General features: G+C 31.2%; 7 protein-coding genes across 9 annotated transcripts in view; 3 read left to right on the top strand and 4 right to left on the bottom strand.

Annotated features, from left to right (window-relative positions):
- The window catches only part of LOC122397461, a 56527-nt gene extending 51535 nt beyond the window's left edge, over positions 1 to 4992 (top strand). Inside the window, exons 18-20 of the mRNA XM_043396612.1 lie at positions 1103 to 4346; positions 4474 to 4588; positions 4676 to 4992. Coding sequence (XP_043252547.1) covers positions 1103 to 4346; positions 4474 to 4588; positions 4676 to 4857 — 3541 coding nt within the window. The 3' untranslated portion in view covers positions 4858 to 4992. The remainder of the gene's footprint in view (positions 1 to 1102; positions 4347 to 4473; positions 4589 to 4675) is intronic.
- A 1639-nt stretch (positions 4993 to 6631) lies between these two features.
- LOC122397565 (peroxisomal targeting signal 1 receptor) lies at positions 6632 to 10114 on the bottom strand. Of its 2 annotated transcripts, XM_043396810.1 has the most exons (9): positions 9626 to 10114; positions 9061 to 9238; positions 8868 to 8950; positions 8332 to 8779; positions 7710 to 8250; positions 7474 to 7642; positions 7238 to 7395; positions 7006 to 7173; positions 6632 to 6930 (listed from the first exon to the last, which is right to left on the bottom strand). In XM_043396810.1, exons 2-9 carry the CDS (start codon positions 9131 to 9133, stop codon positions 6891 to 6893), a joined length of 1680 nt encoding a protein of 559 aa, XP_043252745.1. In that variant the 5' UTR covers positions 9134 to 9238; positions 9626 to 10114; the 3' UTR covers positions 6632 to 6890. The 2 variants fall into 2 exon arrangements, with proteins under 2 accessions (XP_043252745.1, XP_043252744.1); XM_043396809.1 differs by having other exon boundaries at positions 6633 to 6930; positions 8868 to 9238.
- Positions 10115 to 10453: 339 nt separating this feature from the next.
- Positions 10454 to 12955, top strand: LOC122397355 (G patch domain-containing protein 4). Its single transcript, XM_043396478.1, has 2 exons — positions 10454 to 10640; positions 11552 to 12955. Exons 1-2 carry the CDS (start codon positions 10592 to 10594, stop codon positions 12886 to 12888), a joined length of 1386 nt encoding a protein of 461 aa, XP_043252413.1. The 5' UTR covers positions 10454 to 10591; the 3' UTR covers positions 12889 to 12955.
- Positions 12956 to 15534: 2579 nt separating this feature from the next.
- LOC122397354 (beta-1,3-galactosyltransferase 1-like) lies at positions 15535 to 19894 on the bottom strand. Of its 2 annotated transcripts, none has more exons than XM_043396476.1 (5): positions 19628 to 19894; positions 18823 to 19063; positions 18046 to 18311; positions 16936 to 17210; positions 15535 to 16858 (listed from the first exon to the last, which is right to left on the bottom strand). In XM_043396476.1, the coding sequence occupies exons 2-5, from the start codon at positions 19061 to 19063 to the stop codon at positions 16435 to 16437; spliced, it is 1206 nt and encodes a 401-aa protein (XP_043252411.1). In that variant the 5' UTR covers positions 19628 to 19894; the 3' UTR covers positions 15535 to 16434. The 2 variants fall into 2 exon arrangements, with proteins under 2 accessions (XP_043252411.1, XP_043252412.1); XM_043396477.1 differs by having other exon boundaries at positions 18880 to 19063.
- A 545-nt stretch (positions 19895 to 20439) lies between these two features.
- LOC122397249 (AP-3 complex subunit sigma-2) lies at positions 20440 to 22633 on the top strand. Its single transcript, XM_043396294.1, has 4 exons — positions 20440 to 20708; positions 20800 to 20911; positions 20996 to 21379; positions 22186 to 22633. The coding sequence occupies exons 2-4, from the start codon at positions 20843 to 20845 to the stop codon at positions 22306 to 22308; spliced, it is 576 nt and encodes a 191-aa protein (XP_043252229.1). The 5' UTR covers positions 20440 to 20708; positions 20800 to 20842; the 3' UTR covers positions 22309 to 22633.
- A 387-nt stretch (positions 22634 to 23020) lies between these two features.
- Positions 23021 to 24175, bottom strand: LOC122397327 (GATA zinc finger domain-containing protein 1). The gene is made up of 3 exons (XM_043396443.1): positions 23593 to 24175; positions 23326 to 23528; positions 23021 to 23234 (listed from the first exon to the last, which is right to left on the bottom strand). The coding sequence occupies exons 1-3, from the start codon at positions 23869 to 23871 to the stop codon at positions 23021 to 23023; spliced, it is 696 nt and encodes a 231-aa protein (XP_043252378.1). The 5' UTR covers positions 23872 to 24175.
- Positions 24176 to 25350: 1175 nt separating this feature from the next.
- LOC122397315 (partner of Y14 and mago) lies at positions 25351 to 27030 on the bottom strand. The gene is made up of 3 exons (XM_043396427.1): positions 26568 to 27030; positions 26193 to 26289; positions 25351 to 26115 (listed from the first exon to the last, which is right to left on the bottom strand). The coding sequence occupies exons 1-3, from the start codon at positions 26596 to 26598 to the stop codon at positions 25590 to 25592; spliced, it is 654 nt and encodes a 217-aa protein (XP_043252362.1). The 5' UTR covers positions 26599 to 27030; the 3' UTR covers positions 25351 to 25589.
- Between the last annotated feature and the right edge of the window lie 270 nt (positions 27031 to 27300).

Here is a 27300-nt window from a genome sequence, read left to right as displayed (position 1 = left end):
TATGACGTCAGCGTACGCATGCGCAGAAAAGAATCCCGCGAGGGAAAAATCCCACGAAAGTCCATCACTGCGCTGAAGAGGACGAATCAGCCGCATTAAAGTGCAAAGAGAGCACACTGGATTATACAAACAATAAACCGGTGTTAATTTGTGTCGCAATTAAATAATAAATACATAAACTGTTTAAACTTAAACATTGCTGGTGGGAAAATACTATCATTCGTTACACCGACATTATTTTATTATAGAAAAAGTTTCCAAATTAAAAATACGTTAATGAAATGACATTTTTTATTAGTACAATTATTAATATTTTATCAAATATATATCAGGAGCACCTTGTAATATTGTTATTTTTAAATCGCATCGAACCGGCGGCAAATTATATTAAGGCGCGTAGGTTCTATGTTTGTGTTCCAATTGTAAATGCACATGCGCGTACAAGTGTATCTGTCAAACGAAGTGTATTGTTTGCTATTGCTTTGTGATATTAACAGTGCTTTTTAATGATAATTCTGCATAAAATCACGTATGAAATGTTGTAGCAAGTATTTTGGACAGATTTATTAATATACTTGTTCCATAATTTACTGTACCGATCAATTTCAATATCACTTACTGTATAATCGTTGTTATATGCGTGAAAGTGATTGAGAATGTCAAGGTACGCGTCATTGAGTTCGTTAACACAGATTTTTAGGCGGCTAAATCAGATTTTTGTCACTTAAATAAATTATAAACGATACTTGAACAATTTCTTTCTATTCCTAAACTATATCTCTCTGGTATTGAAAAGTTAAACAATAACAACAACGAATTCATCGTTTTTTCGTGATTTTATGCGAATAACTCATATTAATTATTATATAGAACAACAAACTATAAATAAAGTCTAACGAATCGCAACAAGATATTCTTCTGGGTGCAATTTGATTGCAGTATGTATAAAAAGGTACAACTATACCAAAGATTTAAGAAATTATTTCCAACTCAATATTACTTACATTCAGTATTGTTACATAAATTGTTCGCATATTTTAAATTACAGGTACAGTGATTTCCTTCTAAACATAATATAAGTATGTTTATGAATCTGTCTTAGTACAAATTTTAACATGGTGCGTGTTATTACGGTACATAATTTTTTGGGACAAAACATCACTCAGATTGAGGAGCCAACTGCAAGTTGCATAGCAAATGCATCTGGCCATGAAATGCTTCTCTTAGCACTTTCAACACATTGTGTTGAAGTATGGGAATTGATGTTGTCAGATATTAAATTACATACTGTGTTCCCAACAGTTGATACAATTAATCAAATGGCACATTGTGCTAAAGGTGATTATGTTGTAACATTAGAATCAAAATATGGTAGAGATGCGAGCGTCAATAATCAGATTGGAAAAGCAACTAGTAATTTTGTTAGAATTTATGTTAATTGGGCTATGGTAAAAGACCAAAATCAATCTATACGTGCTAGAATAGCAGGACGTGTTACTCCAACTTTAAATCGACGATTGAATAGTTTAGAAATGATAGAATTGCCATTAATTGTACAGCCAACATTAATTGCATGCTGTCAAAGTACTGGCAATCTTCTAGTTGCTTCAGGAAATAGTGCTATTCTTCATGAATTCAAAGTTGAAACACAACAAGTATCAAAAATGAAATTCATAGATTTTGAGGCAAGACCATGGTCTTTAGGATTCTCATTTTCCCCTACACACATGGAAATTGTCGAAGATTTTATATCAGTCATGGATAAAACAAATTTATCTGTTTTCCGACTGACTAATTCAATGTATGAAGATATTGATCAACTTAGTTCTCTAACTTCTACAAATTCCTCATCTATTGATAAAACATCTATATCTACTGATTCCTCGCTTGTGGAAAGTAGTAATCACATGGGAAATCAAGATAGCAACACAGTATTGCAAGCAACAAATTCAAAACATAAAAATTCTACTCAGAATCTCCATTTTGTCACATCAGACAATAACGATACCAGTGGAATAAACACAAAATCTAAAATTAGTAAACATAAAAACTCCAAAGCAAGCGTATGGTGCAAATTAGAAATGGAAGAATTTAACAAAATAAAGTCTAACAATAACAAAGCGATCATAGATCTAGATCGCTTAATGAACAACGAAAGAGATGAATTACAGAGATTAATTACTCAAGAAGTTATTGATGGAAATTCTCAACCATTAACTGTCAATTTTCCATCGATAAGTTTAGAAAGAGCAGGACCCGGACATACTTTAAGTCCTTTTGTATTAAACCCACCGGACATAAGAATCATAATTAAAACAAATTCTCCTGACTTAGGTTGGTCAGAAAATTATACAATAAAAAATTTATTATCTCTTAAAATAGTAACAGTTAATAATAATCCTAAACTGGATGGAAATTCTGAACTATTCAGTTGCTTGTTACTGAAGCCATTGTACATGAGAAAGGAATGTAACAGTTCTTGTTTAAAGAAGTCAATTCTCAGATCAGACAAATACAGGTACTTACAAGGTGTAAGTTGTTTCCTGTGTACACTACAAGAAGGATATCTTTATCATTTCTTTGCTACTAGTACAAATCCCACAGATGCGACCTGTTTAACTACTTATCCATTTACTGCAGCTGTTAATCATGTAGCATTGGAGCACACTGCTTTACACGCATTAACTGAAGCTGGTCTCGAATCTTACACATTACGTTTGTCTCATCACATCGCGAGAACGTTGAATAATATAGATAATGTTCAAATAACATGTCCTAGTGTTTCTGAACCTGTTTGCTTAATCGGTTTACGACCATTTCTGGGAATACAGCAATTATTACATAGCAAAAGCTATTTAGTTCTTTTAGCTAAAGCTGAGAATTCATGGACATTATATTCTTTAATTTTACCTAAACTGGAGAACTTATATTACGACATATTAAACGCAGCAAGAAGTCACAAATCTTCTAGCCCTAGCACTTACAGACATTTATTGGGAGAAGCTCATGCTTTGATACGTCTAGCGAAAGACACCGCGTGCAATTGTTCAGACATCAATGAATCCGATGATACTGCAAATGAAAACAGACTGAAATTGAAGAATTTATATAACCAATCATGTGCATTACTCGCAGATTATTATATCCGGTCGGAAAACGAATCCGATTGGGATCGTTGTATACCCTATTACAAAATGTCGGGACTGAAATTTTCAGAAGTATTATCTAGAAAATCAAGCCAAGATGCACCGGGTCTTGTTACATTTTTAACAGATATACTTCTAAAATTGAAAAGCGGTTCAGAAGCAGATGCTTTATTTCAAGGATTTAATGTCGTAGAAATGATCTGTAAACTGAAGAAAGGGGACTTATTGAAATTGATTTTCGGTAGCCCCGTGTTACGCGAGTATACCACCGAGAAATTGATACATCTTTTGTTGTTGTACGAAACTGACGAACTAGTTAAGTTAGCTTTAGCTCTTCTATATATCCAAGCCGAAAAACAAGAACAAGCAGAAAGAATACTTGAACCAGTCTCTGCGCAGTGTATTAAAAGAGTAGTTATTGAACATTGGGACGTATTATTCGACATGACGGCAATGAGGAAGAAAAGCCCAATGATCCCGACATTCTCTGATTTCGCCGGAACATTGATGCGTCTAAAGAATTCTACGTTCGCTGATATTTTAATACGAATAGTAGAAGATGACGAAATTCTATCTCTTCGTCAAATCATCCAAGTGTTCTTGGAGTACTTACCTTCGAGAGTAGGTCGGGATGGGCATAACGCGGCAACGGCGTTACAAGTTTTTCTCGAGAAGTATCTTCACAATTACTTTAGTACAAAGTTAATAACAGATTCGTCTGTTATAAATAAAAATCAAATATGCGCGGATTTTGCTTTGGTTGAGGCGTTCAAACTACTGGTACGATCGTATCTAGGCAAATTGTCTCAAACTAAAGTGTACAAAATAGAAAATAAAGAAAATATAGACGAAAATTATACAAATTTCATATTCTCAAAGTTTAGACCCGATTATCTAGATAAAATGCCCCCATACGCGAAAGATTATCAGAAGATATTAAATACGAATAAATTAAATGATTTGGCCAATATCGACAAGATTGGAACTGAAAAACCTATACCCGCAGAATTGATCAAGTTACAATTGTTACTGTCCTGTGATTTTATACCAAACGAATGTTTGCTCGAAGTGAAGCAATTTCTTGAGACGCAAGAAATTGATGGCAGCTTGTCTTTGAAAACGCTATGCATTCAGAATACGGAAGAAGTAACAAGTATACTAATGGAGAACTGTCCGCAAGCTGTTACCCAATATGCAAAGGTACATATGTACTGCAGAAAAATAAAATTATAGTAATGCTATTAACTATAATTTTTTTAAATAACCTTTTACAAGAGATCTGATATTTTTATGATAAAATGTTACGAGATTTCTTTTGTAATTGCAGGATATTTACACTAAAGAATCTGAATGGAAATATTTAATTGAATTAACGCAAAATAAAATATCTATGTCGACCAAACGACAAGATTTGCATTGTTTGTATACGCAAATTAAAAAAGGTAAATCTTGTCGAAATGCTTTGTAATATTTCTGCATAGATGTTTTCGAATGTACGGAATAATGTAATGTATTTTTTTATATTTCAGAAATTCTAAATTATCTACCGCGTATACTATCGTTAGATAGTTTGCATTGTGTTCTTCCAAAAGACGACATCATAGCATTCCAAAAATGCACTGAAATGTGCACGCAGATTATGCACGCGGAACACGTTAAATCCTTAATAATGGAAACTGGACAGGAACTTCTGTCGACTCTGAAATTATGAGCAACAGTTCGAACTAATTAATTGTATCGTCATACGACGATAGCATAGGTCCAATTCATTTTATTAATAAGAGAAAAACGGTATAGATATCTTAAATGCAACACAATAAGTTGCGTTATATGAAAATTATATAGAGAAGGAAAATTCGAAGCAAATTATACTTAGTAGAGTTTGTTAAGAACAATAATTAATTCTTCATGTGATACGACTTTTGCGAAGTCCTATTAATCGCAATTTATTACTTAACGAATCAAATCAGTCGTTTATTTCTTCATAAAAAGTTCATCTGTATCACCAATCATTTTTCAAGTATTGATTTCACTTTCGTGAAAGACCCTTTTATCAAAAGTAATGATAAAATTGCAAATAATTATTATCGTATGCATAATTTTACAGGTATTATTAATATTCAGTCATTTAACCCTTTGCGGACGAACATTTTGGAGTATAAATATTACGAAAATGCAAAAAAGTAATGTGTATCTAAAAATTATTTTATCCAATGTGTAAATTTTATTTCAATTTAATGACTTGTTACATATGTATTAAGAAAATCAATTTTTGTTAATTTATGGTGACGAGTTTCCCCTGATGCAGATTTAAAATGATAAAAATATGTTGTCCAGTTATATACAAATACCGTCCGCATAGGGTTGAAGAAATACACATTTTTTTTTTTATCAAACTGATTAAGATTTTCGTTACAATAATTACAGTAACGCACAAATTTTTTATGGACAATTTTTATTTAAAAAAAACTGTCAAAAACTAGAGACAAATACTATAGGTAAAATTAATTCATCTATAATCAATTGTTGAAATGTTCTATATAGATATATTATATTATGTCTAGACGTATGTTATCTTTCCCTTAGCTAGTGAAATAATTAAATCGTAACTAATAGAAATTTATACAGAACCAAGTAAATAAAACTTAAAAGGGTAGAGCAGTGGTTTCTAAACATTATCGAGGGCGCACCTTTAAAAAAAAAATAAAAGAAAATGTTTGTGTCCAAGATAAATAGTATATTTAAAATATTACAAGAAAAATATACTTCTACAGATGTTGAATTTCGATGATCAATGAATGTATTAATGGAAAGAGATTTTAAATTTTCCTTCGCACCTTCTACTTTTGAAAAACGCTGATTTAAAGTGTTAAATATGATATTTAATATAATAGATTGTTTCATAAATTGAATTAAGAAATTCTGTAGTGGCGACCATATATTTTTGACTGTTGTTCGACTGTTTCTAAAAATCTGTTAAAAATTGTTTATATTTTAACCGCTAAGGGCGGGATGGCATGTGTTTAGAAAAACACTTAGTGTTAAGATGATTATTTTCTATTGACTTCGTTGATTCTATAATGTAGCACATATTTTCATCACTCTTTAAATGTTACGAAATGTGTAACTTTGATGTGCCTTTAGGACTAATTTCTCTTTGTTATAAATCTAATATAATTCTGTTAGAAGTGATCTACGATATTTATAAATTCTAATAGAAATAATATACCTATAACTCATACTATAATGCTTTTTTATTTTAATAATGTTATTAGTTTATTTTATGGGGGAATGGATATTACTTGATCATTGAGAACATATGTTCACCCTATCACATTTTATGGTATATAACATGGTATATCAATTCTGATTTTTTTAAAGCCGAGAAAGTTAATTATTTTACTCAGGGATTAATTCATTTTTATTGAATTCATAACAATTTTATGTACATATAATTTATAACCCATTTTCAATTCATATAAGATGAAATAATAAGAAGCTGTATACCTGTTAGAAATATTGAATTAAAACAACTTCTAAAAATATATATCTTAATCGGGTATTTAACTCTTGTAGTGAAGAAATTATACATGAGTAGTGAGTAAAAACATGAGTCTAGTTATTGTTTGTATATACATTTTTGAACTATTAAAAAATATTTTTTAAGCATTGTATTTACGGTACCTTAAAAACTAAAAACGGTTTATACTTTTTAACAAATAGCTTCAACAATTTTGCATGCCTTCATATAATTTCAAATTCCTTATTCAATCTTGTAAGGTCTCTGAAATAATATACAATACTATATGTATCATAAGTTTTTATATGGTTTTCAATAGAAGTATCGATAAATTTATACCTGCTTTCTATAGCTTCGTTAAGATTGTATTTGTGCATCAACGAAATAACAAGTCTTAACGTCGACCAAATGGTATTTGACATCGCTTTCGGCAAATAGCTTTCGCCTTGCGTTCCGCGACCAGCAGCTTGTTGATTTAAAGCCGTTAAAAGATGTTCACCCGCTTCTCTATAAGAAAATAAGTAATTTCATAATAAAAAGAAACCTATCATATTAAAATGAGTTTACTTACTTATATGCACCAAGATTAATGCACGAAATACCCAAATTATAACGTGCTCTAATAAACCCGGGCGATAATTTTAAGGCACGATGGTATGCATTTATAGCTTCTTCTGATTTCTGACCATTAGCCAAAGTTGCACCTAATCTATTCCACAATCTGGAATCCTTCTCGAAACATTATGTTTTTGAGGGTATACTAACAAAATTTTAAATGAAATAGGAGAAGCTTCATTTCATACATACATTAGGGCGTACTTGTAGCGCTGCCTGGAAACAATCACAAGCTTTATCATATTCATTGGACAAGTTAAAAAGTACCCCTAGCCCACACTGCACATCGGCATCTATTTCTTCCCGTGGATTTATTCGTGCAGCTTGAATATAAAGATTTTTTACTTCCTCGTGTATATCACTAGAAGGAAAAAGTAAATGTTAAGTATAATTTCCTATGTATGTTATTAAAATTATTAATTTCTTACTCGAATAGAATAGATGATACACTGGACTTAGTATGTTGATCAATATTAGTCTTCTTTACTGAAAGATACTTGTATTTTTCATTTTTTAATAACCATTCTTTTAAAGTTAAGCATGCTTGGTTTTGATAAGACTCATTTGTATACGAAACTGCAAGGGCCATAAGAGCAGCACCATTTGTTGGATCAAGAGTCAGGCAGCGTTTTAAAGCAGAAATAGCTAATGGGTCTTGTTCATTTTCAGCTTGAGTTTTACCAAGAAGTAGCCATGCTTCTGGATTGTCTTCATTTTGTTGCACTGCAGCCTCAAAACAAAGTATAGCACTTGGTAAATCACCAGCCTCTAATCTTTTTTTCCCCTCTTCTAACGCATTAGATACATTTTTCATAGGATTTTCTTCGTGAAATTCATACTCTTTGAATGGATCATAGAATGTATCGTACTCCGAAAGCCACGGATGTTTCGTGAACAATTCCTCGGAGGATGATATTTTGTCCCATTCATTTTGTAGTCGTAAAAATTCAGACTCATAGTTGTCTGACTCTAAAATGAAAATTATTTAGCTAAAAGTATATCTTGTAAATGACATTCAGTTAGTAAATTAATATTAACATATACACTGACCTGAAGATGCGTCTTCTTTTTGAAATTCATTTACCCATCTGCCAGCAACAGCTAATTCTTCTTCTACCTTATTCGGAACTTCGACTTCTTGGTCACTATTACTAGAAGTTTTGTCTTCAGACTTTTCATTACTGTTTTCATATTGTTCCGTCCACTCTTCGCTCGTAGTATGAAAATCTGGCAGTGATTTTTCATTGCTATCTAATGGAATATCTCCCTCTTGCTGCATAAATTTCATAAATTTCGAGTATGCAAAGTTAGGATTATCACTATTTTCTATCGCTTCCGTTTTATTTGCTTCGTTAATGTCACTTTGTATAGCATCTATACTATGCTCAATATATTCTTCTGCCCATTTTGGTCCTAATCCTAATTCGTGCGTTTGTTGAATTAAAATGTTTGAATTTTGTTCTATTTCTGGATTCCAGATATCATCTGTATGATGTTCCTAGATCAATAGAAAGACCAGTAAACATTTATACTATAACATTTTACTGCTAATATCATACGTTACAACAGAGCAAACAAAAAATTACATTGAAGTGACGCCCTGATTCTAGATACTGATTTGCCCAAGCTGTATCTAAACCAGTTAATTCTTGAGCTACTCCCGGTGCTGCTATAGGTGGATGAATGTTTTGATCAATTTCACGCATTTCTTGTAATAAATTATCCATTCTAAATGTTTGAGGACACGAAGGATTTTCTTCTAAAAATTGTTTAACTAACTGATCTGAGTCTGAAGCTTGAAAAGGCTCCATAGGTCCAAAAGGACGATGTATTCCTTCTTCTTTGAACCCATGATCACGTACAAAATGTGATGTAAGATGGATCAGAGAACTAGATCCCCCGCAGTCACCCTCAACTAATTCACGAAATGCCATCTCTTTTTATTATTAATATTTACCTGCATCAATCCAAAGAAAGCAAGTTTAGTTTGGGAAACCTTGATTAATATTAATATTAATATTAATAATAATAATAATAATAGTATACATGTGTACATTTATGGACCTTTACACTTTGTAACTCCTGATTATCATATTTGATAAGACACAATAAAATACACAATCATGTAACAAAAACTTCACTAAGCAACCAAGCAGTATTAGCAGTATTAAATTTTATAGACATTAAATATTAAAGTGAAACATAGCTGAGACATAAAATAAGACGTTTACTACAAAAGACTGCTTACACAACATTAAAGTTGAATGTTATTTATGCCTTTGCTGGATATCAAAAAAAGTGACCACGAATTTCGCGTGTACACGAAAGAATAAAGTGCACAAACCTTTTTTTGTTACCGATGTAACTTAATATTTTGATGGTATCGTTGACGTTACACTAAAAACGTGTTTTTATGTCAAACACACTCTGTTCAAGATTGTTCATTTCCCTGACATTGGACAATATCGGTAACACGCACCGAATAAATTCCGCTGTATAATGGTGGGGCGGGCGGAATTATCATAGCAAATGTAGTACGTGTTAACGTTTGATACTAACAAGATGCATATCATAAAGACATTGTGCACGAACAATTGGCGCATGAACGTCAAATCATCGACAAGTTGTTGAACGACGTAAAGACTTGAACATCTTTTCTGTAACGACTAATACATTGTTCGTACTAACAATATGCAATTTTAAATGATAAGAACTTTGTAAATTTTCTTCTGTTGTTAAACGAAAACTTTTTATCTACTGAATAGTTATATAACTAATTAAAATTGCTATGAATATTATGTCCACATTTTATGTCCCTTCGTGCACTCGACGAAGATATGAGATTGTCGACGATACAGAAGATCATTTTTAAATTGGACATATTCTCCTAACAGAGATATAATAAAAATACACTGGCATATTGGAATCGGTGCAAATTATCAATTATATGATACAAATTAATTTTATTCTAACTAAAATAGATATAACGAATCGATATTTAATATATGTAGAAAGAATTTTTTAATAATTCTTAAATATTAGAACTGGACAAAGTTACTTTAGAACATGCATTTCACATGAAGTTCTATCACAACGCCATCATACTATTACGTTGAGAGTTAAAACTTGTATAGTGTTCGCAAAATGATATGGTGTTCATGCTCTAGGTTATTCAGACTCATTGTTACACAGTACAGAAAACGTGTATAGCTGTTATCCTATGGCGTATGATTTCATCGAGTTAAATAGAGCTGCATAGAGCAGGCTGTTTGCAATTACAAATAAAATTATAGTGACAAAAAATTTAGATATGGCTGACTTTGCGAAGACACAACTTATGAAATATGGATGGACAGAAGGTATAGTAATGGAAAACTCATGATATTTGAGTTCAAATTATAAGTATACGTGATGTCTCAGCCAAATAAGATAACCTAAATATCTACTTTATTTTTTGCTGTATGAAAGACTTCCCAGGACAAAGTTGAAGTGTTTTGCGAACTGTATGCACAGAAAGTATCCCAATAAAAAAATGTCAAGAACTGTATGGTTATTACGGTCGTTGAATTTCTTTTTTATGCTCTACAAGGATAAAGAAAAAAATTATGGAGTATCATTAGAAAAATATCGATGACCCTGAAATCTTGAAAAAAAATTTTTCATTAATATGAGTTTGAATGGAAAACACCATACAACTGCACGACTTCCGTGCACAGCTCGGACAAGTTCGGGAATCTTCGGCGCGAGTCGGTTGCCTGATTTGCGAGCATTGGTGCGAGGACAAGGCAGTTTTTCGCCAATGGTCGGTAAATGAGCATGTGGAATGCCTTCACGGCGTTTTATATAAATAAATTCTTGTTTGTTGTTAATTGTTAGGTATAGTGTGTTAGTTGCAATGTTTTACATATTGCATATTATAGGATTTATAGAGCTTCACAAATAACACACTGTACCTAAAAACTTTTCAGAACATAGTTGTAGTGTTTTACATATTTCATATTGTAGGATTTATGGAGCTTTGCAAATATGTTCTGAAAAGTTTTTTCATGCAGCAAAAAATCAGGCAGATATTCAGGTAATCTTATTTAGCAGAGACAACCTGTATGACCCATTTGAAATATGTTTTACTATTATATCATGTTTTTATGTTAATGTATTTGAACAAATTTGTGTAGTTTAAAAGTTGCATACATCAACTTACGAATGAGTTAGCATAATTTCATGAGAAATACTATTCTTTAAGAATGTTTGTACTTTTATATTGAAACAGGCAAAGGTCTAGGTAAAAATGAAAGTGGTATCACAGAAGCATTAAAGCCAAAATTGAAATTTGATACATCAGGAATAGGACATAAAGATGAAGATTGGAATGAATGGTGGGAGACTGGTTTCAATAATGCAGCTAATAATATTGTAGTTAAATCACAAATACGTGGTGTTTCTATATCAGTTTCAAAGAAAAATATGACTGGTGAACATTCTAAGAGAGATTTAGATGAAATGAAATGTAGATATACTAAGAATTATAGAAATTTTCTTAAGACTTCTACACTCCTTAATGGCAACTTAGTAAACGAAGATAATTCAAATATGCTTGAAATAGAAAACATTAAAAAGGATATAACACATATTCCTTTAACAGATGAAGAATTATTTAAAGTATGTGGTGGTAGAACTGCTCATAAAGGAGCTAGGCATGGTTTAACATTAAATGGAAAATTGAAAAGAATTGCACAACAAGAGGAAGATCTATTAAATATAAATATGTCAAATAAATTTGAAAGAGACACATTTATAATAAATAATAATGAACACACTATCTCACCTACTACTACTTTACTCCCTGAAGAACCAAGCACTTCAAAGGTATCTAAAAACACAAAGAGAAAAAATAAAAGACGGATAAATGACCTAAACCATCGGTTAAATATTTTATGCACTATAAGTGATAGCGATGAAAAAACTAAACAGAATATTTCTGATAATGTAACTGTTAGAAAGATTTCAAAATTGAAGTGTACAAAAGTAAAGAAAGGGAGCTTAATATCCTGTGATGTTGAGAGTAGCAATAAAGAGGAAGGAGATAAGAAAACTTATATTCCATTTTCTGTAAATCAAAACTTAAACGAAGAGACAACTAAAAATGAAACTCAAAAACAAATGAATGAGCAAGATGTAAAAGAATTTGATAGTGAATCTACACACAGAAAACAAAGAAGAAAATCAAGAAAGAAAAAAGAAAAAGATCAAGATCACGAAGATGGTAACATAGTTAATATATTGACAGATTTAAGACTGGATGATTCTCAGAGAAAGAAATTTAAAAAATCACATACAAAAGATTCAAATATACACAGTCCTATTAAGGATGAAGACATTAATATGTCAGACTCTAAATTTCAATCAGAATCTTTTCCACTTTTGTGTGAAGAGTCTCCAGATGCACATTCCAAAAAGGAAACAAACAAATTAAATTCTAAAATATCAAAAAGGAAAAAGGCAAAATTAAAAAAAAAATTACGACTTAAATTATATAAAATAACAGAAAGTTTAAAGGCTGTTAATTTTAATGCTGAAGAACCTACTAAAAGAAATTGGATACAATAGTGGAAAATACTGTAGAAACTAATATTGCTAAGTGTTTAAAAAAAAAAATGTCAAAATAATATACATATAATTACGTTATTATACATACAAAATATGATGTATGTATTTATTTTTCAAACATAATTAATAATTGTATATAATTGTCTAATTAATATTTTTTTTATAATAACTCTTGTTGGTTCTTATTCCTTTCTTAACAAAATAAAAAGAATTTATATTCAAACACACGATTATTGATACAATTCTATTTTAATTGTAAATAATACATATATCTTTATCTCAAAATATTTAATACAATGATAGAAATAAAATTTAGACATGAAAATATATAATATTGTTTTTATTAAAAATTTAAACATGGGGGTCTGATACTTAAATATAAAAAAAATCATAGTTTTACATGCTCTTAATATCAGAGTCTCTCTTTCTATTTTAACATTTATTGCTGAACAAATTAATGTCTAACAATTCAATAAATACAAAAATTGGTTCTAGTATATTGTATATAGTGTGTCCCATAAAATAAGTGATAACTGAGAGGAAATTGATTCTACATGAAAGTATAAATTGAAAACTTGGAATAAAATTTATTTATATAGAGCTTTGTGTTTAAGAAATCGATTTTGATAATACATACATAGGTCGAATATGTCTTTTGTTAACAAACTTTAATTTCACGGATCTCGTAACAGATCTTTATCGTATTTATATGCAAATTATATGTATAGAGATAATAGTAGAAAAACAGTATTTCTGCTTATGAATTATCACTTCTAAACATTAGATACAAATACAACAAAATTCATTAAATCAAGTTGTAGTAAATGGTGTATGTATGTCCCAAGCAGGCTTAATGTCAATTTTTTCGAAAACAAAGTGCCATAAAGAAACATTTATTTTATACTCCTGATTTATTTTGAAATGAAAAATTACACTTTTGTTTACACTCATTGGAGGACACCTCGTATATATGTATATGACTGAGAGAGATGTACGGTAATAAATTTTTGTAATTTCTAGTACTGTATACAGGGTGAGACTCCTAATATGATGACCTCAAATAACTCGTAAGGTATTCGTTGTACGAAAAAATGTTTCAAACAAAAGTTGCATGGTATCTAGGGGGACATACAGTGCTCTAATCTGTTTTTTTTATTACTTTTTATTATTACTGCATATGCTTATGTATAATTTGTCTGATAAGAAGCTAACGCAAATATATTTTCAATAAAAACTTGTTATTAAAAAATATAGTATTTTTGTTACGGAGAATCGAGTTTGTTTAAAAATTAAACAACGACTTGTAAAAGAATATATATGATAAATGTATAATTAAATTGCTATTTAGCACCAAATTTTGCAATGTGTTAGAAGTTTTCGAGCGATGTATTTGTACAAAATAAAACGAATTTCCTAAGGCCACTAAGATACTCCATAGAGTCATTAATAATCTTAATTTCATTTACAATAGTGAATGGATCTCACTCAACAAATTTAATGATTATTAAAATCTGAATTTGTATTAATTAATTGTGTTAGTAATTGATTTGACTATTGATACATTAATTATATATCTTGTAATAGGATCAGCAAGAAACACACTTTTATTTACATTTCATGATCATTAACCAGATGATAATTAATTCAATTACTCAGAGTATTAGAAATATGATTATCATTTTTATCATCGTCATAATCACCATTATTAGTCTTAACTGATGCATTATAATGACCTCTTATAAAATTTTATATTATGTAATTATAGCATACATTAGGCTACATTAAATTCTTAATTATTAAATGCATATCGTTGATACTTATAAATAAATATCGTAGATAATGATATTATGTACAAGATACATTCATCAAAGAACTGGATAAATGAACTTATTACTCGTTATCATACCAATAAATAACAGCTATTAAAATCATAAACTATATAATTTAACTTTGTAAATAATTACAATACATAATCATGACAAAATATCGATGTTATTTTATAAGTAGCATACAGAATATACAAATTTACAGAAAGTTTTTAAAAGGAATCAACTATGAAAAACTATCGAGATTAAGTATAAATAGCAAAATATATATGTATATATTCACATAACAATTTTTCTAGAACGTGTAAAGGTCAAATATTTATTCTGAAGAGAAACTTCATTTTATTTAGGCAATAAGTGTTGTGTAATACACTTATAATATGTTTTATATATTTTTTGTTGTATCATTATGCTTACTGATATAAATACGATCGTTAAAAAATTGTATTGAATATTACAAGCTTTTTCTAAAATATGAATGTAATTTTATATATTACTTATAGTAAACATCGGAGATATTTTATCATAACATAGAATGTAAATACATTGCTCAATAGAAAATACAAACATTCAAGTCTTATTAAATTTCGAAACTTATCAGTACCTAACTAAAACTACTAAGATTAATTAGATTGTAAAGGAAGCATGATAAAGTGGAGGAAAACACTTGATAATCTTGATCTTTACCATACACAAGTTTTAATTATGCTACGAAATTCATTATGTAAAATTATCATAATTAATATCATATAGTTTCAGATATATTCTGTTATAAATATAAAACAGCCACTTCTAATAATTTACATGTTTATAAATCGCGATTTTTAAATACTGTTATAACAAAAACGGCTGTATTTGAAACTTGCACCGTAATTTTTAAAATAGTTTTTGGTTAAATAAGTAAATAAAAAGTTCGTAACTCAAATAGTTCTACTAAAATCAACTACTTTTGCCAATAGTTTTGTATGCACGACATTTACTAATAGATCTTTTTAACAACGTTTTTATGTAATCTATATAAACTTATACCATTGTAATATTTATGGGAAGAAGCTGATAAAATATCAAATATCTGGAGTTTAAAGTAAATCTTTTGATTAAAATGAAATTCCTAATTTTATTACACAATAGTCAGACAAGTGTTCAGTACTTACTCGTCAAAGTTTCATATAAGTAGGCAAAAAAGTTACTACTTATACAGGAAATCTAATTGACAGCATTTTCTTAAGACCTACTACTGTTCAAATGGAAAAATAGTGTATAAAACCTTTAATTATTTACTAAATGTCAGTACAAGTCCTTCTTGCAGTAAATATGCATGATCGAGACAATAGAATAAAGGAAAGAAACTGGTACAAAAATTTATGACATTTAAAAATTCAAAAGTATAAAAACATATTCAGATTAATTAATAATTCTAATACAAGTACCTCTTGTGATTATCAAGAGAAAATACTAAATGTCCTATTTAAAAACTTCTTTTAGTATTAATTGATTTAGTAATTCTTAACAAACATTAAATCAAAAATAAATAACAAGTTTAACCCCTTAGCTTACAATGACGTCTCAGAGACGTGATAAGTCTACCCGGCCAAACATGAATAAGACATCTCAGAGATGTGATAAGTCTACCGGGCCAAACCTTGGTGTCGCTTTTGGCACGCACAGTTGGAAATTAAATCGTAAGGCAAGGGGTTAATGTTTAAAAGTTTGAATTATTTTATACACATTTATTGATGGTTCTCCTTTTCACTATATAGTATCCAACATTCCTACCATTTCTGCTCAAGGTAACTGATTTTTTATCAGTATGAGAATGATTACTGCAAGAAAGATTTGTATCAATTAATTTGTTCCATATCACATACATATTAGACACATTAACTTTATGTGTTGTAATAACATTTTTTAATATACAAGGATCTAATTTCCTTGGAACATAACTAAAACCAGGATGATTTACAGGCCGTATTTTTGCATGTTTTGCACAAAGACCAGTGATATAAACATCTTCTAAATGAAGCAGTGGTGTTGTTAATGCTGTTTGATACAACTTAAATGCCACATCTAGACTCATCACATACCCCGTACCCGATAAATAATTAGGATATACTTTCTCTGAATACATATATTTTGGTGCATACCTATATAAACACATTGATGTGGACTACATCTATACATTTTATTACATGTATTTATTCCATGGTAAATTATTACTTACCATTTGTTATTTGGGTCTAAAATAGGTTTTGCATTGCAAATAAGAGAACCTAATAACGTATTGGTAGCTTGTGATCTTGAGTGTAATGTTTTCAGCAAAGTAGGAATATTTACAAACATGTCATCGTCTGTTTTCATGAGGTATTTAGCTTGACCACAATTTGATGTTATCCATTTTAACATCATGACAGACTTTAATGTTAAATTGTTATATGTATCATAAAATTTTTCTTGAATAATATCATTGAATTGGTGATTTTCTTCAGCTATTATACTCTGTAAAATAATTTATTTTCAAATTTGTTATATAAACTTTTATTTATTAACCGTTTGAGTCCCACGCGCCGCTTTCCCGCTCTTCAGATTTCATGTAGAAAAAACCAGCGAATCGGATGAAGCGCGCTCAACTTTTCAGATGCATGTCGCATCGCTATTATTTCGTATATAAGTAATCCAAGTAATACATTTTGTATTTCGTTCTTACCTATCATAAATTAATAGTATACAGGGTGCTCGGCCAACCCTGGGAAAAAATTTAATGGGAGATTCTAGAGGCCAAAATAAGACGATAATGAAGAATACCAATTTGTTGATGGAGGCTTTGTTAAAAAGTTATTAACGTTTAAACTTCCGCCCGTACTGAATTTTTTTCTCGAAAATGCGCGGGATTTCGGGGTATGTCTATTCACCAAAAATGATTGTAATTGACCCCCGCAACCGAAAATAATTTTTCCAGAACGATTTGAAAATTTTGAATTTAATTGTTCATAACTTTTTAACGAAGCTTCCATCAACAAATTGGTATTTTTGATTTTCGTCTTATTTTGGTCTCTAGGATCCCTCATTAAAATTTTTCCCAGGGGTGGTCGAACACCCTGTATATGTATATATATTTGTATATGTATATGTATACATATTTCATAAAATAATAAGTTACAAATTAAAAATGTATTAGCAAACATAGATTAAGACAAGCGCTATCGCGCCACTTGAATCTGTTCGTATCCCATTCAGATAACGCTCTTACGCTGTTCGGTTTTTTTCGATCGTGTTTTTTTAGACCTCTGGTACTCAAACGGTTAAAAACCCCTTACTGTATACAAGTACGCACATTAAGTGTATCGTTGTCACTTTGTCCCAAAAGAAACGCTACCTTTACCGTTGAATTATATACACTATCTAAATTATTTCTGTTAGCCCAAGTATTTCTTATAGCTGAACGGGCTTTGATATTCATAACGGCTGAACAAATAACAATTAGGAGATATGGTGGTGGAGAACAAATGCCAGTAGGATTTAAAACTGAGGTTGTATTCTCTGGATGTATATATGTACAAAGATCTCTTGAAGTATTATATGCCCATCCTGGCAGCTGTGCTGTAAATGGTTTTTTAGAAAATATTTTGTTCTAAATCTATAAATTAAACTATAATCAGACAAATTCTTTCCCTTAAATTCTGACTTTGTTCATGCTAATAGATATAAATATTCATTCAACTTCAGCATCACTCAAGCACACTATAATAAATAATCAGGAGAAGAAAAGTTATATGATTTGTGCTAGTACTCACTCTACTATTTATATTTATTTTTATTTCTTGCTGAAATTTATTCATTATAATATAAAACAAATTACCTATAATTACTATCACAATAATGATACTTATTTTATTGATTGTTTCTTTTTTTTACTTATAATGTATAAATATTCTTGTATATAAAATACATCTATCAGAAATTATATTTAATCTTACATTAGTAGATTCCAAAGATAATTTAAGTTCAATATCAATCAATAATTAGGAAAGAAAGTGAAAGCAAAATCAATTAACAAGACCGGTTAGTTTATATTGCAATAGGATTTCGAGCAATGTTAGTGAATGCATACCAACTGAGGCTACCAAGTGCGAAACACCATTAGACTTTGCAGGGGACGGATTCTCACCTAAGCCTGAAAATGGGCTTTGGACAGAATGATACGCTGGCACATATAATAAACCTAGTGTAGCCAAAATAACAAATCCTACTGCTAATCGCCGAACAAATGATATTCTTCCCTTAATTGTTCCATTATTGTTTATATTGGTGGCTGATGGCAATTCCAATGGCAAGAGTCGCAATCTGTCCATCTAAGTACAAATAACATATCTTTTCTTATATCAAGTTTATAAAATACGAATCTATAAACTGTACTAAATGTAATGTGATTTTATCTCTATAATTTTCTTATTTCAAAACAATGTATTAATCATCTTTGGAATATACATATATATTATGAAAGAAAAGTAATTATTTAAAAAACCAACAAATACTTGTAATAATGTTTTAGAAATAAACGCGATAATAAATTAAATTTTATTAGAAACTTAAAGACAACAGTGAAGCAATTCTTATGATATGGATGGAATTTTTCGCAATAATTTCTTTTAAAAACATGTTATTGTTGAAGAGCGACGTAAATTTGTTCAACTAAATTAAGCATACATCAATAAATCACCAAGGTAAATAAAATGCATTCTGTACGAAATGTCATCTCTATGATTTTTGTATAAAAGTATTATCCATTTTCACGGACGTTCGAACGATTGTTTTTTTTTTTTTTATCGAATCATAATGTACAGTATAACGAAAATTAGATAGAAAAGTTGCAATACAACTGTCAAGTTAAACGTGTACTTTGTAAACAATCTTACCTTTGAGATGCGATGACTACGTTACTACGCTGCATTTGACAGATCTCCATTTACTTCTATCGTAAGTTAGGACTTACGATTCATCGAAGAGTATTATAAAATTTTGTTAACACATTTCAGTGGACAAGACACAAAAAAAAGAAAATGAAAGGAGCATTTACGCCACAGTTGTTTTCCATCCGTCCCAATACACGATAAAGACACGAATTACATTGAAACGGTTTGTCAGAAAAATTCTTTCGTGGCCAAGTAACTAACCTTCTTGACCACATTTACGCACACTAATGCACAGTCACGTGTACATGAGCTCCAGTGCCTCGGGCAGCTTCGGCAATTCGAGAAAGAAGGCGAATGCGAATCTTTCCTTCTTGCTCTCGAAATGATTAAAATCCGATTTGCGTAAACCGGCACACAATTTCGAGTTTTGACCAGTGTTACTAAACGGCATGATAGGGCTATTCTGTAGCCCGTTAATGGTACAATAATAATAATAGACATACATAGGTTGGGAAATAAAAATGCCTAAGCAGTCGAGACTTAAAACCGTGTGCCGGTTGACGCAAATCAAATTTTAGCTGTTTCAAGAACGAGAAGAAAAAGCTCACATTCGTCTTCCTTCTCGAATCGCCGAAGTTGTACGAAGCGTGGGAGCTCACGTACACGTGGCTGTCATCAGGATGCTAGTGGTGGGGCAGTTTCCCCTGGGTATCGGTGTGACGCTGGTACACTGATACCACCTGATAATTTTGATACCACCAGAGGGCTACGTAGCACGTTCAGTTGGATCAGTGGCAACGTCAGTTGTTTCTTGAGTTGTGGATCAACATTGAAAAATTGGCATTTAATCGCTATAGTTTATAAAACAGTAAAGTTTTTTAATTGACAGTTGTATAATACCATTTGTAAGAATATTTTACGAAAATTAAAAGGAAGTAGGAAGTACATAAAGTTTATAATGAGGTTTGAGTATGTTAATTGTTGTAAGGTGAACCATTTATTGGTTTAATTTGTATCGTTATTTTTATGCCAATTAAACCGGTAATGAATACGAATTTCTTCGATACCGTAATGTTCAGAAAAAGTTAGTTATATTTTTGTCACATTGTGAACATCGAGATTCGAAATTTTAACCGGCTTGTATATGTATAAATGAACATATATTTTCGATACAGAAAAAACGAAATCACCGTTCATCTCGTTAACTGATTATTAGTCATGATTAAGGCAATTTTAGTGTTTAATAATCATGGAAAACCTCGACTTTCGAAGTTTTATCAATACTTTGTAAGTATAACAAAGTAGTTAAATTTTGTTATTTCTGTTAGCCATTGCTAGATTAAATAGAAAGTGTCTTACTTTTCCCTTCAGAATGAGGATATGCAACAACAGATAATAAAAGAAACATTTCAACTAGTTTCAAAAAGAGATGATAATGTTTGTAATTTTTTGGAAGGTGGAAGTTTAATCGGTGGATCAGATTACAAGTTGATTTATCGACATTATGCAACACTATACTTTGTATTCTGTGTTGATAGTTCAGAATCAGAGTTGGGAATCTTAGACTTAATACAAGTCTTCGTTGAAACATTGGATAAATGTTTTGAAAATGTTTGCGAATTGGATCTTATCTTTCATGTAGATAAAGTTCACTATATACTTAATGAATTAGTGATGGGTGGAATGGTTTTAGAGACTAATATGACCGAAATACTTACAAGAATTGAAGATCAAAATAAATTGGAAAAGCAAGAGGTAAGTAGATTTTTATTGTTAATATTTAACAGATAAATACATGTTTGTACGTCTTAAGCTTTTGTTGTATAGTTTATGAGTATCAAAGATACCAAATTTTATACATAAAATAGCAATGCACTGTGATAAAGTTTAACTTGGTTAGTCATAGTTGCAATGACTAAGCTGTGTAAACATCCCTTAACTGTTTGGGCCCAATGTGACTTTAATCTAATAAAAATTATGTTTGTAAAATAAAACCATAAGTAAAGTGACATTAAACTTCATCAAGAGTAGCTATCTGAGCTTGAAGAAGTTAACAGCCTATAGCAATTTATGCGTTAGCTATGCATGCATTGGAATGTTTTGTAGAGCAGTTTCATATGGTGGTAGGACTGATTGACCTAACATGAATTTTAGGGAACTTACAAATCAGGACGATCTTGCTCACCTCGTCCGTTTGTCCTTCTGGGGCCCCTTCCCTAAGTAAATCGGCAGTAAAGAAATCAGACCATTTTTTGTACACTTTCATTCCTTTGTATAGTTTATTCGATCCCTTTTTTTTTTCTATTTCACCAAGAATTTCAAAACAAATCTTTCGTAGCTTTACAAAATAAATACTCATAACACGCATGACGGTGCTCTCGTTTGTAAATGTCTGCTCGGATAACAGTGCCTTAATGCAAATGTATACGTCGCTATGCTCTAAGAATAAAATATGTATTGCGTAGCTACTCATTTGTCTTTACTTTTACTAAATAATTTTAGTTAAAAAATCCTTAAAATTTTTCCGTTTTCCATTTTTTCCATCCATATGGTATGTGCAGGCAGGAATCACAGCAGCACCAGCGCGTGCTGTTTCTGCTGTCAAGAATATGAATATACCGCAACAGATAAAGGATATGAAGTTACCTGACTTGCCACAAGCTATAAAAGATCTCAAATTCTGACCAGCCGTTACTTCGTTGGCCCCAAGCTGACTGGTTTCCTCTACAATTTCAAGTGCAAGTAATACCACAACAAGGGTATTTTTCCCCTCCTTCCAAGCAAATGAAAATGCACCAATACTGTCTGCAAACTCTTCATATGATCCTATCTCGGCAGTACCAGAATTAAAGAATGAAGATCGTTTTGGGTTTTAATGCTCTTAAAGGTTATTTATACCGAAGAGTTTTATTATGAAATTTAGAAGAGTATTTATGTTTGACTTTGGAAACAAGGATTTGAAGTAACTGAAATACTATATTCACTCAAAAAAAGATAGATTTATAAACATACTGCTACTATACTAAATAAAATTTCCATCATTCTTATATAATACTAAAAAAAAAATATATTTTCATTATAATGTAATTCCATAAAATTTAATTTTTATTGCTATGTTCAAAGCAGTACAGATTAGCATTATCTCATTTATGAACATCTTCATTCGGTTATCATTAAAGATGCTAGATATTGTTATATTGTATCGAACAAGTACCAAATAAATATTATAATACTGCATGTCAATTTTTATTTGTTAAAGATCATTAAAGAATTCTAAACGTATGTTAATTACTTTTGTATCATTTTTTTTAAATAGGATTATTTATTTTTTATATTCTTAAGAAATTGAACAAAATTGTTAATAGCTATGAAATAACAAAATTGCAAAATAAAAAATTATTTTTTAGATGTAGTAATTTCATTTCTAAGTGTAGTCCATATATATCCAGTACCTCTTTCTGTCAGTGGTGGTGGATATGGTGTATTTTTTAATTTGTAGTAATCTGATGGTGCATGCATTACAAATTCCATACATTCCAGTTTGCGTGGAAGATCTTCTTCTAGACCTATAATATATGTTTCAGGACTAAATCCTTTATCTGGTGGTGGGCTGAAAATAAAAACATATATATGTATACAATTCTATCATTTTTTGTTTTTCAAGATTAACAAACTAATTAATATATATTTTAATATATTACCTTGATGTGGTAGGTAAGAGCCAAGTAACAGCAGCACTTTTCTCACAATATTGATCTGTGAGTAAACCACGAATTTGAGCATAATAAATTCCTCCATCAATATCTTGCATAGAAACTATATCACCCACTTGAAAGTAAGTACCTTTGTAAAATACAAAATTACTTGTAACCGGAGTTGCTGTAGCTGTTGGTGCTTTAACCGGCTAAAAATAAAAGAGACAACGTAGATTGTGTTTTTCAATAACTGATAAATCTTGATAAACGTACAGTTTTTTTAAATAAATTTCTTCGTCCTTTTCCTTTAGGGACTACTTTGTGTGGAAGAGCAGACTTTGAATTGCAGTATCTTGTTATTCTTGTACTCCTTCTGGTAGGCTTCAGTGATCCTGCTTTATCCTCCTCTTCGTTTCTAACGTTCGGATTCGTCTCAGAACTTCTTTCTTCTTCGAGACAGGCATTACAAAGGTTACCGGCTTCGGTTGAGTGCCAAAGTGGGGTCTCTTGAGTCCCACACTTCACACATTCGGGTTTACTGCCGAGAGGCATTGAACTTTAATTAATTTGATGTCATTAATTATTTATTCACGGACGGTCACCGACGAATGTTTCCTTCAATCTGTTCCGCGATCGTTTCGTTGATTCAATTCTACCCAATTTCATTTTGATTACAAACAGTATAGTATCTAATACAAATGATCGTATATCATATATATGAATTTAATGAAGGGAAAAACCTGCCAGGGTATTCCGTTGAATTTTATTTACATTTTCCACGTTTGTTACTCGATATACAATTAACTGTACGTAGTTATAAACTCGAAATATCTACCACATTTTTATAGTCAATAAGAATGAATGCTTTATTCAGTTGTTTATGCAGTTGATCCACTTCCTCCAGTTTTGTGTCGCCAAGCTTTCATGTGGATGCACCAACAATGCAACCAAGAACATGGCGGAATCCTATATGTGTATATGTTCATATTCTCTGTACCGAACTCGGGAATTCGAGAAAGAAGACAAATATAAGCCTTTCTTGTTCACTCTTAAAACAGCTAGCATTTGATTTGCAATTGGTATACGATTTGAAGTCTCGACCTCGACCTGTTACCAAACGGCAGACCGATAATACGAGGGAACTGTCCCCCCATTTATATACATATAACCTAGTAAAAAGATCAGTGGTCAATTGAACCACTAACAACTACTGACTATTATTTGATAACCGGTCTTGTCGTTTAGTAGCACTGATTGAGATTCGAAATCGTATCATATTTTATTTGTTTCGAAAGTGAGAAGGAAAAGCTCACATTCATTGTTTTTTCAAATTGCCGAAGCTGTTCGAAGCGCAGGAAGTCATATAAATGTAGCTATATATTAGTGTGCGTAAATGGTGGGGCAGTTTCCTCTGGGCAATAGTTTGCAGTCTGGTAACACTACATGCACCTAGTATTGAGGTAGACCCTATACTCTAAACTTCTACCCTATTCTTCGGGGTAGATTGACTGTATAAACAATGGTCATAATTAATCAAAGTCACGTGACCACAACAGAATTTTATTGGACTAGTAGATAGTAGATTGCTTATGTTAGTCTACATAGGACGGAAAGTAAAACTGTATGGGCAGGCAAATGTGAGCCTTCCTCTCTCGACTCCCACGAGACGGTCCGAAATTACTTCGGGCAGCTTCGGAGAATCGAGAAAGAGGACATGTATCAGTTTGCCTTTGTCGACTCTCCGAAACTCTACGAGCTCACGTACGCGTGATCTAGCATAGCGTGAGAAAGTGGAATGAGGTGCCCCCAGTGCACCCGGGGCTCCGTTTGGCATCTCTGGTTGCAAGTTCTCGCTTGACGAAGTATAATCAGTGTGGATAGAATGTAAAGTCCCTAGTATTTTAGCATAGTTCTTAGGAATTTAATAAATGAATATAAATTTTGTTTTTATCGATGCAGTATTTATTTCCAATGACATAAACAACGTGTAGTATGCAAAAACAATTTATTTTTATTAAAATCTGATTGATTGGTCTTTCACACAGTGACATTCTAGTTGCTATATTCATTAGTATTCGATTTTAATCTCGATATAAATGTACATTTCTATATTGCCATTCCTTTACTGTATAAAGAGGATGAAAGTATGATATTGCGTAAGATTGTATTAAAATTGTTTTAAAATTGAAGAAACACACATTGGTTTAGATACAACTACAAAGTGATGATCAATGAGAGTGTGCAAATATACTTTCTTCAACCCCCTTTTTCTATTGACTTGCCTCTAACCGTTTTATCTCTTTCGAGATTTCTGCTTTTCTCGATAATTTATCAAGTATTTCTTTTTCTGGATTTTTTAACAATCCAGATTTTATTTTCTGTTCCAAAGTTTCGATTTCTCGAATTTTTTTCCTCAGATTTTTTAATCTTTTTTGTGGTTCTAGTATTGCGGTATCAAATTGATTTGTGGCATTTGATTTTGGAATTGGAGTTTGATCGTTTGGTATTGACTTTGTATTAATATGCAGTTTGTTATTGTGTAATAATGGTTCTTTCTTTTGTTCTGGTTCTGAGATATTAATTTTAGCCACCTCTTCTGTTATACGTTCGGTTGTTTTATTTTTATTTTTTTTCTTTTTCTTTTTAACTTCTGTTTTAACTTGTACGCCAGATATAGATTTACTCTTGGCTGCTAGTAGCGCTTCGTGTTTAGCTTTGTGCTCAGTAATGAATTCTGGACTTGCACCTATTGGATATATGGGTTTATTTTTTGTTTGTTTACCTTTGCTTTCATATCTGAAACAACAAATAACAAGAACATTACATATAAGAAAGATAACATTAGCGTAAGTATTTGATAAATTATCACATACAGTGGGACTTCTTCCTGTGGTATATAACCATCTTTAACACGACGTGGCTTACGCCATGTGCCATCTGGGCGTTGACTAGCAGGGATAAACGTTCCACCTATGAAAATGTTTATAAAAAAAAAAAATATATCATAAATCAAAACGTATTAAACATGTAAACATTTCTTTCACATCGATTTCAATGAGTTACATTAAACCGAATATTTATTTTATATGAAAGGATCTGTCAATGTTTAGTCATGATGTAGAAAAAAATAAGTATCGGAATACAGCTTACATTTTTCAGCAATATAAGTTGTTTACATCTTACAGGTTATAAATAGTTCATTCGATGAAGTAACTGAAGTGTTTGAAGGGAGCGAAAAAGGTTATTACCTTGCTCATCTTTAATGTAAGCCGACGCCATCGTTATTCGATACGATCGTTCGCCGTGAATACTTTTAATTATATTTCTTGATAATTCTTACTATCCGCGTGCCATTTTCCGATCGTGAGGACCCCAATCTTTCACGGATGCATCAAACCTTCCAAATTAATAATATATATCTTCTTTTTTATACGATTGAAAGATGTCGCCTCTGCATATTATCTCTTGCAGATTTCTACACTTAAAATGCACTGATAAAGTAACATTCGTAAATACTTCGTGAAAATCATTGAATAATATGGAGTAATATTTGATCAATAAAGAGATTCGTGCACTTCTGATGCAGATGAGGCATAGATATGAACGAAATTTAGAATAGAATAGGAATGGTCGATCTGGAATATGCACTGAACGCACCACTGCACTTCTCACTTTTTTTGAGATTAAGATAGCTGTCGCGTGCAAAGTGCGAACGGCGGACCGATGCCTAGACGAGATGTAGACGCAAACGAGGTATATGAGTAGACCTTACATCCAATGTATTTTTTGGGCCCATTTTTCTGGGGCCCTACAGCCCCATTACCATTTACGTGTCACTCACAATATTACCAACAGGTTACACAAATGAACACAAGAGGAAGTGAGACAGAAACTGAAATTACAGAAACGTTCCTGACCACACATTATATTTTCGGTAATGAATTTTTTTCTCGAAAATGCGTAGGTTTTAGGGGGTATGTG

This window comes from Colletes gigas, unplaced genomic scaffold (genome assembly GCF_013123115.1).
Source record: "Colletes gigas isolate AHSC1104 unplaced genomic scaffold, ASM1312311v1 Colletes_gigas_Sc00009, whole genome shotgun sequence".
NCBI classification, from domain to species: Eukaryota; Metazoa; Arthropoda; class Insecta; order Hymenoptera; family Colletidae; genus Colletes; species Colletes gigas.
This window is presented reverse-complemented; position numbering and strand designations above follow the sequence as displayed.

Coding starts and splice junctions, on each gene's coding strand:
- LOC122397565 (XM_043396809.1), bottom strand. CDS start 9,215: ATGGCATTTCGTGAATTAGTTGAGGGTGACTGCGGGGGATCTAGTTCT. Junction 7,643..7,709: donor GTATCATCTATTCTATTCGA/GTAAGAAATTAA, acceptor TTTTCCTTCTAG/TGATATACACGAGGAAGTAA. Junction 7,174..7,237: donor ATTAATCTTGGTGCATATAA/GTAAGTAAACTC, acceptor ATTTTCTTATAG/AGAAGCGGGTGAACATCTTT.
- LOC122397355 (XM_043396478.1), top strand. CDS start 10,592: ATGGCTGACTTTGCGAAGACACAACTTATGAAATATGGATGGACAGAA. Junction 10,641..11,551: donor GAAATATGGATGGACAGAAG/GTATAGTAATGG, acceptor ATATTGAAACAG/GCAAAGGTCTAGGTAAAAAT.
- LOC122397354 (XM_043396476.1), bottom strand. CDS start 19,063: ATGGACAGATTGCGACTCTTGCCATTGGAATTGCCATCAGCCACCAAT. Junction 18,312..18,822: donor GCACTTGGTAGCCTCAGTTG/GTATGCATTCAC, acceptor AACCATTTACAG/CACAGCTGCCAGGATGGGCA. Junction 16,859..16,935: donor TTAGACCCAAATAACAAATG/GTAAGTAATAAT, acceptor GTGTTTATATAG/GTATGCACCAAAATATATGT.
- LOC122397249 (XM_043396294.1), top strand. CDS start 20,843: ATGATTAAGGCAATTTTAGTGTTTAATAATCATGGAAAACCTCGACTT. Junction 20,912..20,995: donor CGAAGTTTTATCAATACTTT/GTAAGTATAACA, acceptor TTTTCCCTTCAG/AATGAGGATATGCAACAACA. Junction 21,380..22,185: donor ATAAATTGGAAAAGCAAGAG/GTAAGTAGATTT, acceptor TGGTATGTGCAG/GCAGGAATCACAGCAGCACC.
- LOC122397327 (XM_043396443.1), bottom strand. CDS start 23,871: ATGCCTCTCGGCAGTAAACCCGAATGTGTGAAGTGTGGGACTCAAGAG. Junction 23,529..23,592: donor GAAATTTATTTAAAAAAACT/GTACGTTTATCA, acceptor TTTTATTTTTAG/CCGGTTAAAGCACCAACAGC. Junction 23,235..23,325: donor CTCTTACCTACCACATCAAG/GTAATATATTAA, acceptor TTTTATTTTCAG/CCCACCACCAGATAAAGGAT.
- LOC122397315 (XM_043396427.1), bottom strand. CDS start 26,598: ATGGCGTCGGCTTACATTAAAGATGAGCAAG. Junction 26,290..26,567: donor TTACATTAAAGATGAGCAAG/GTAATAACCTTT, acceptor ACATTTTCATAG/GTGGAACGTTTATCCCTGCT. Junction 26,116..26,192: donor CCACAGGAAGAAGTCCCACT/GTATGTGATAAT, acceptor TTGTTGTTTCAG/ATATGAAAGCAAAGGTAAAC.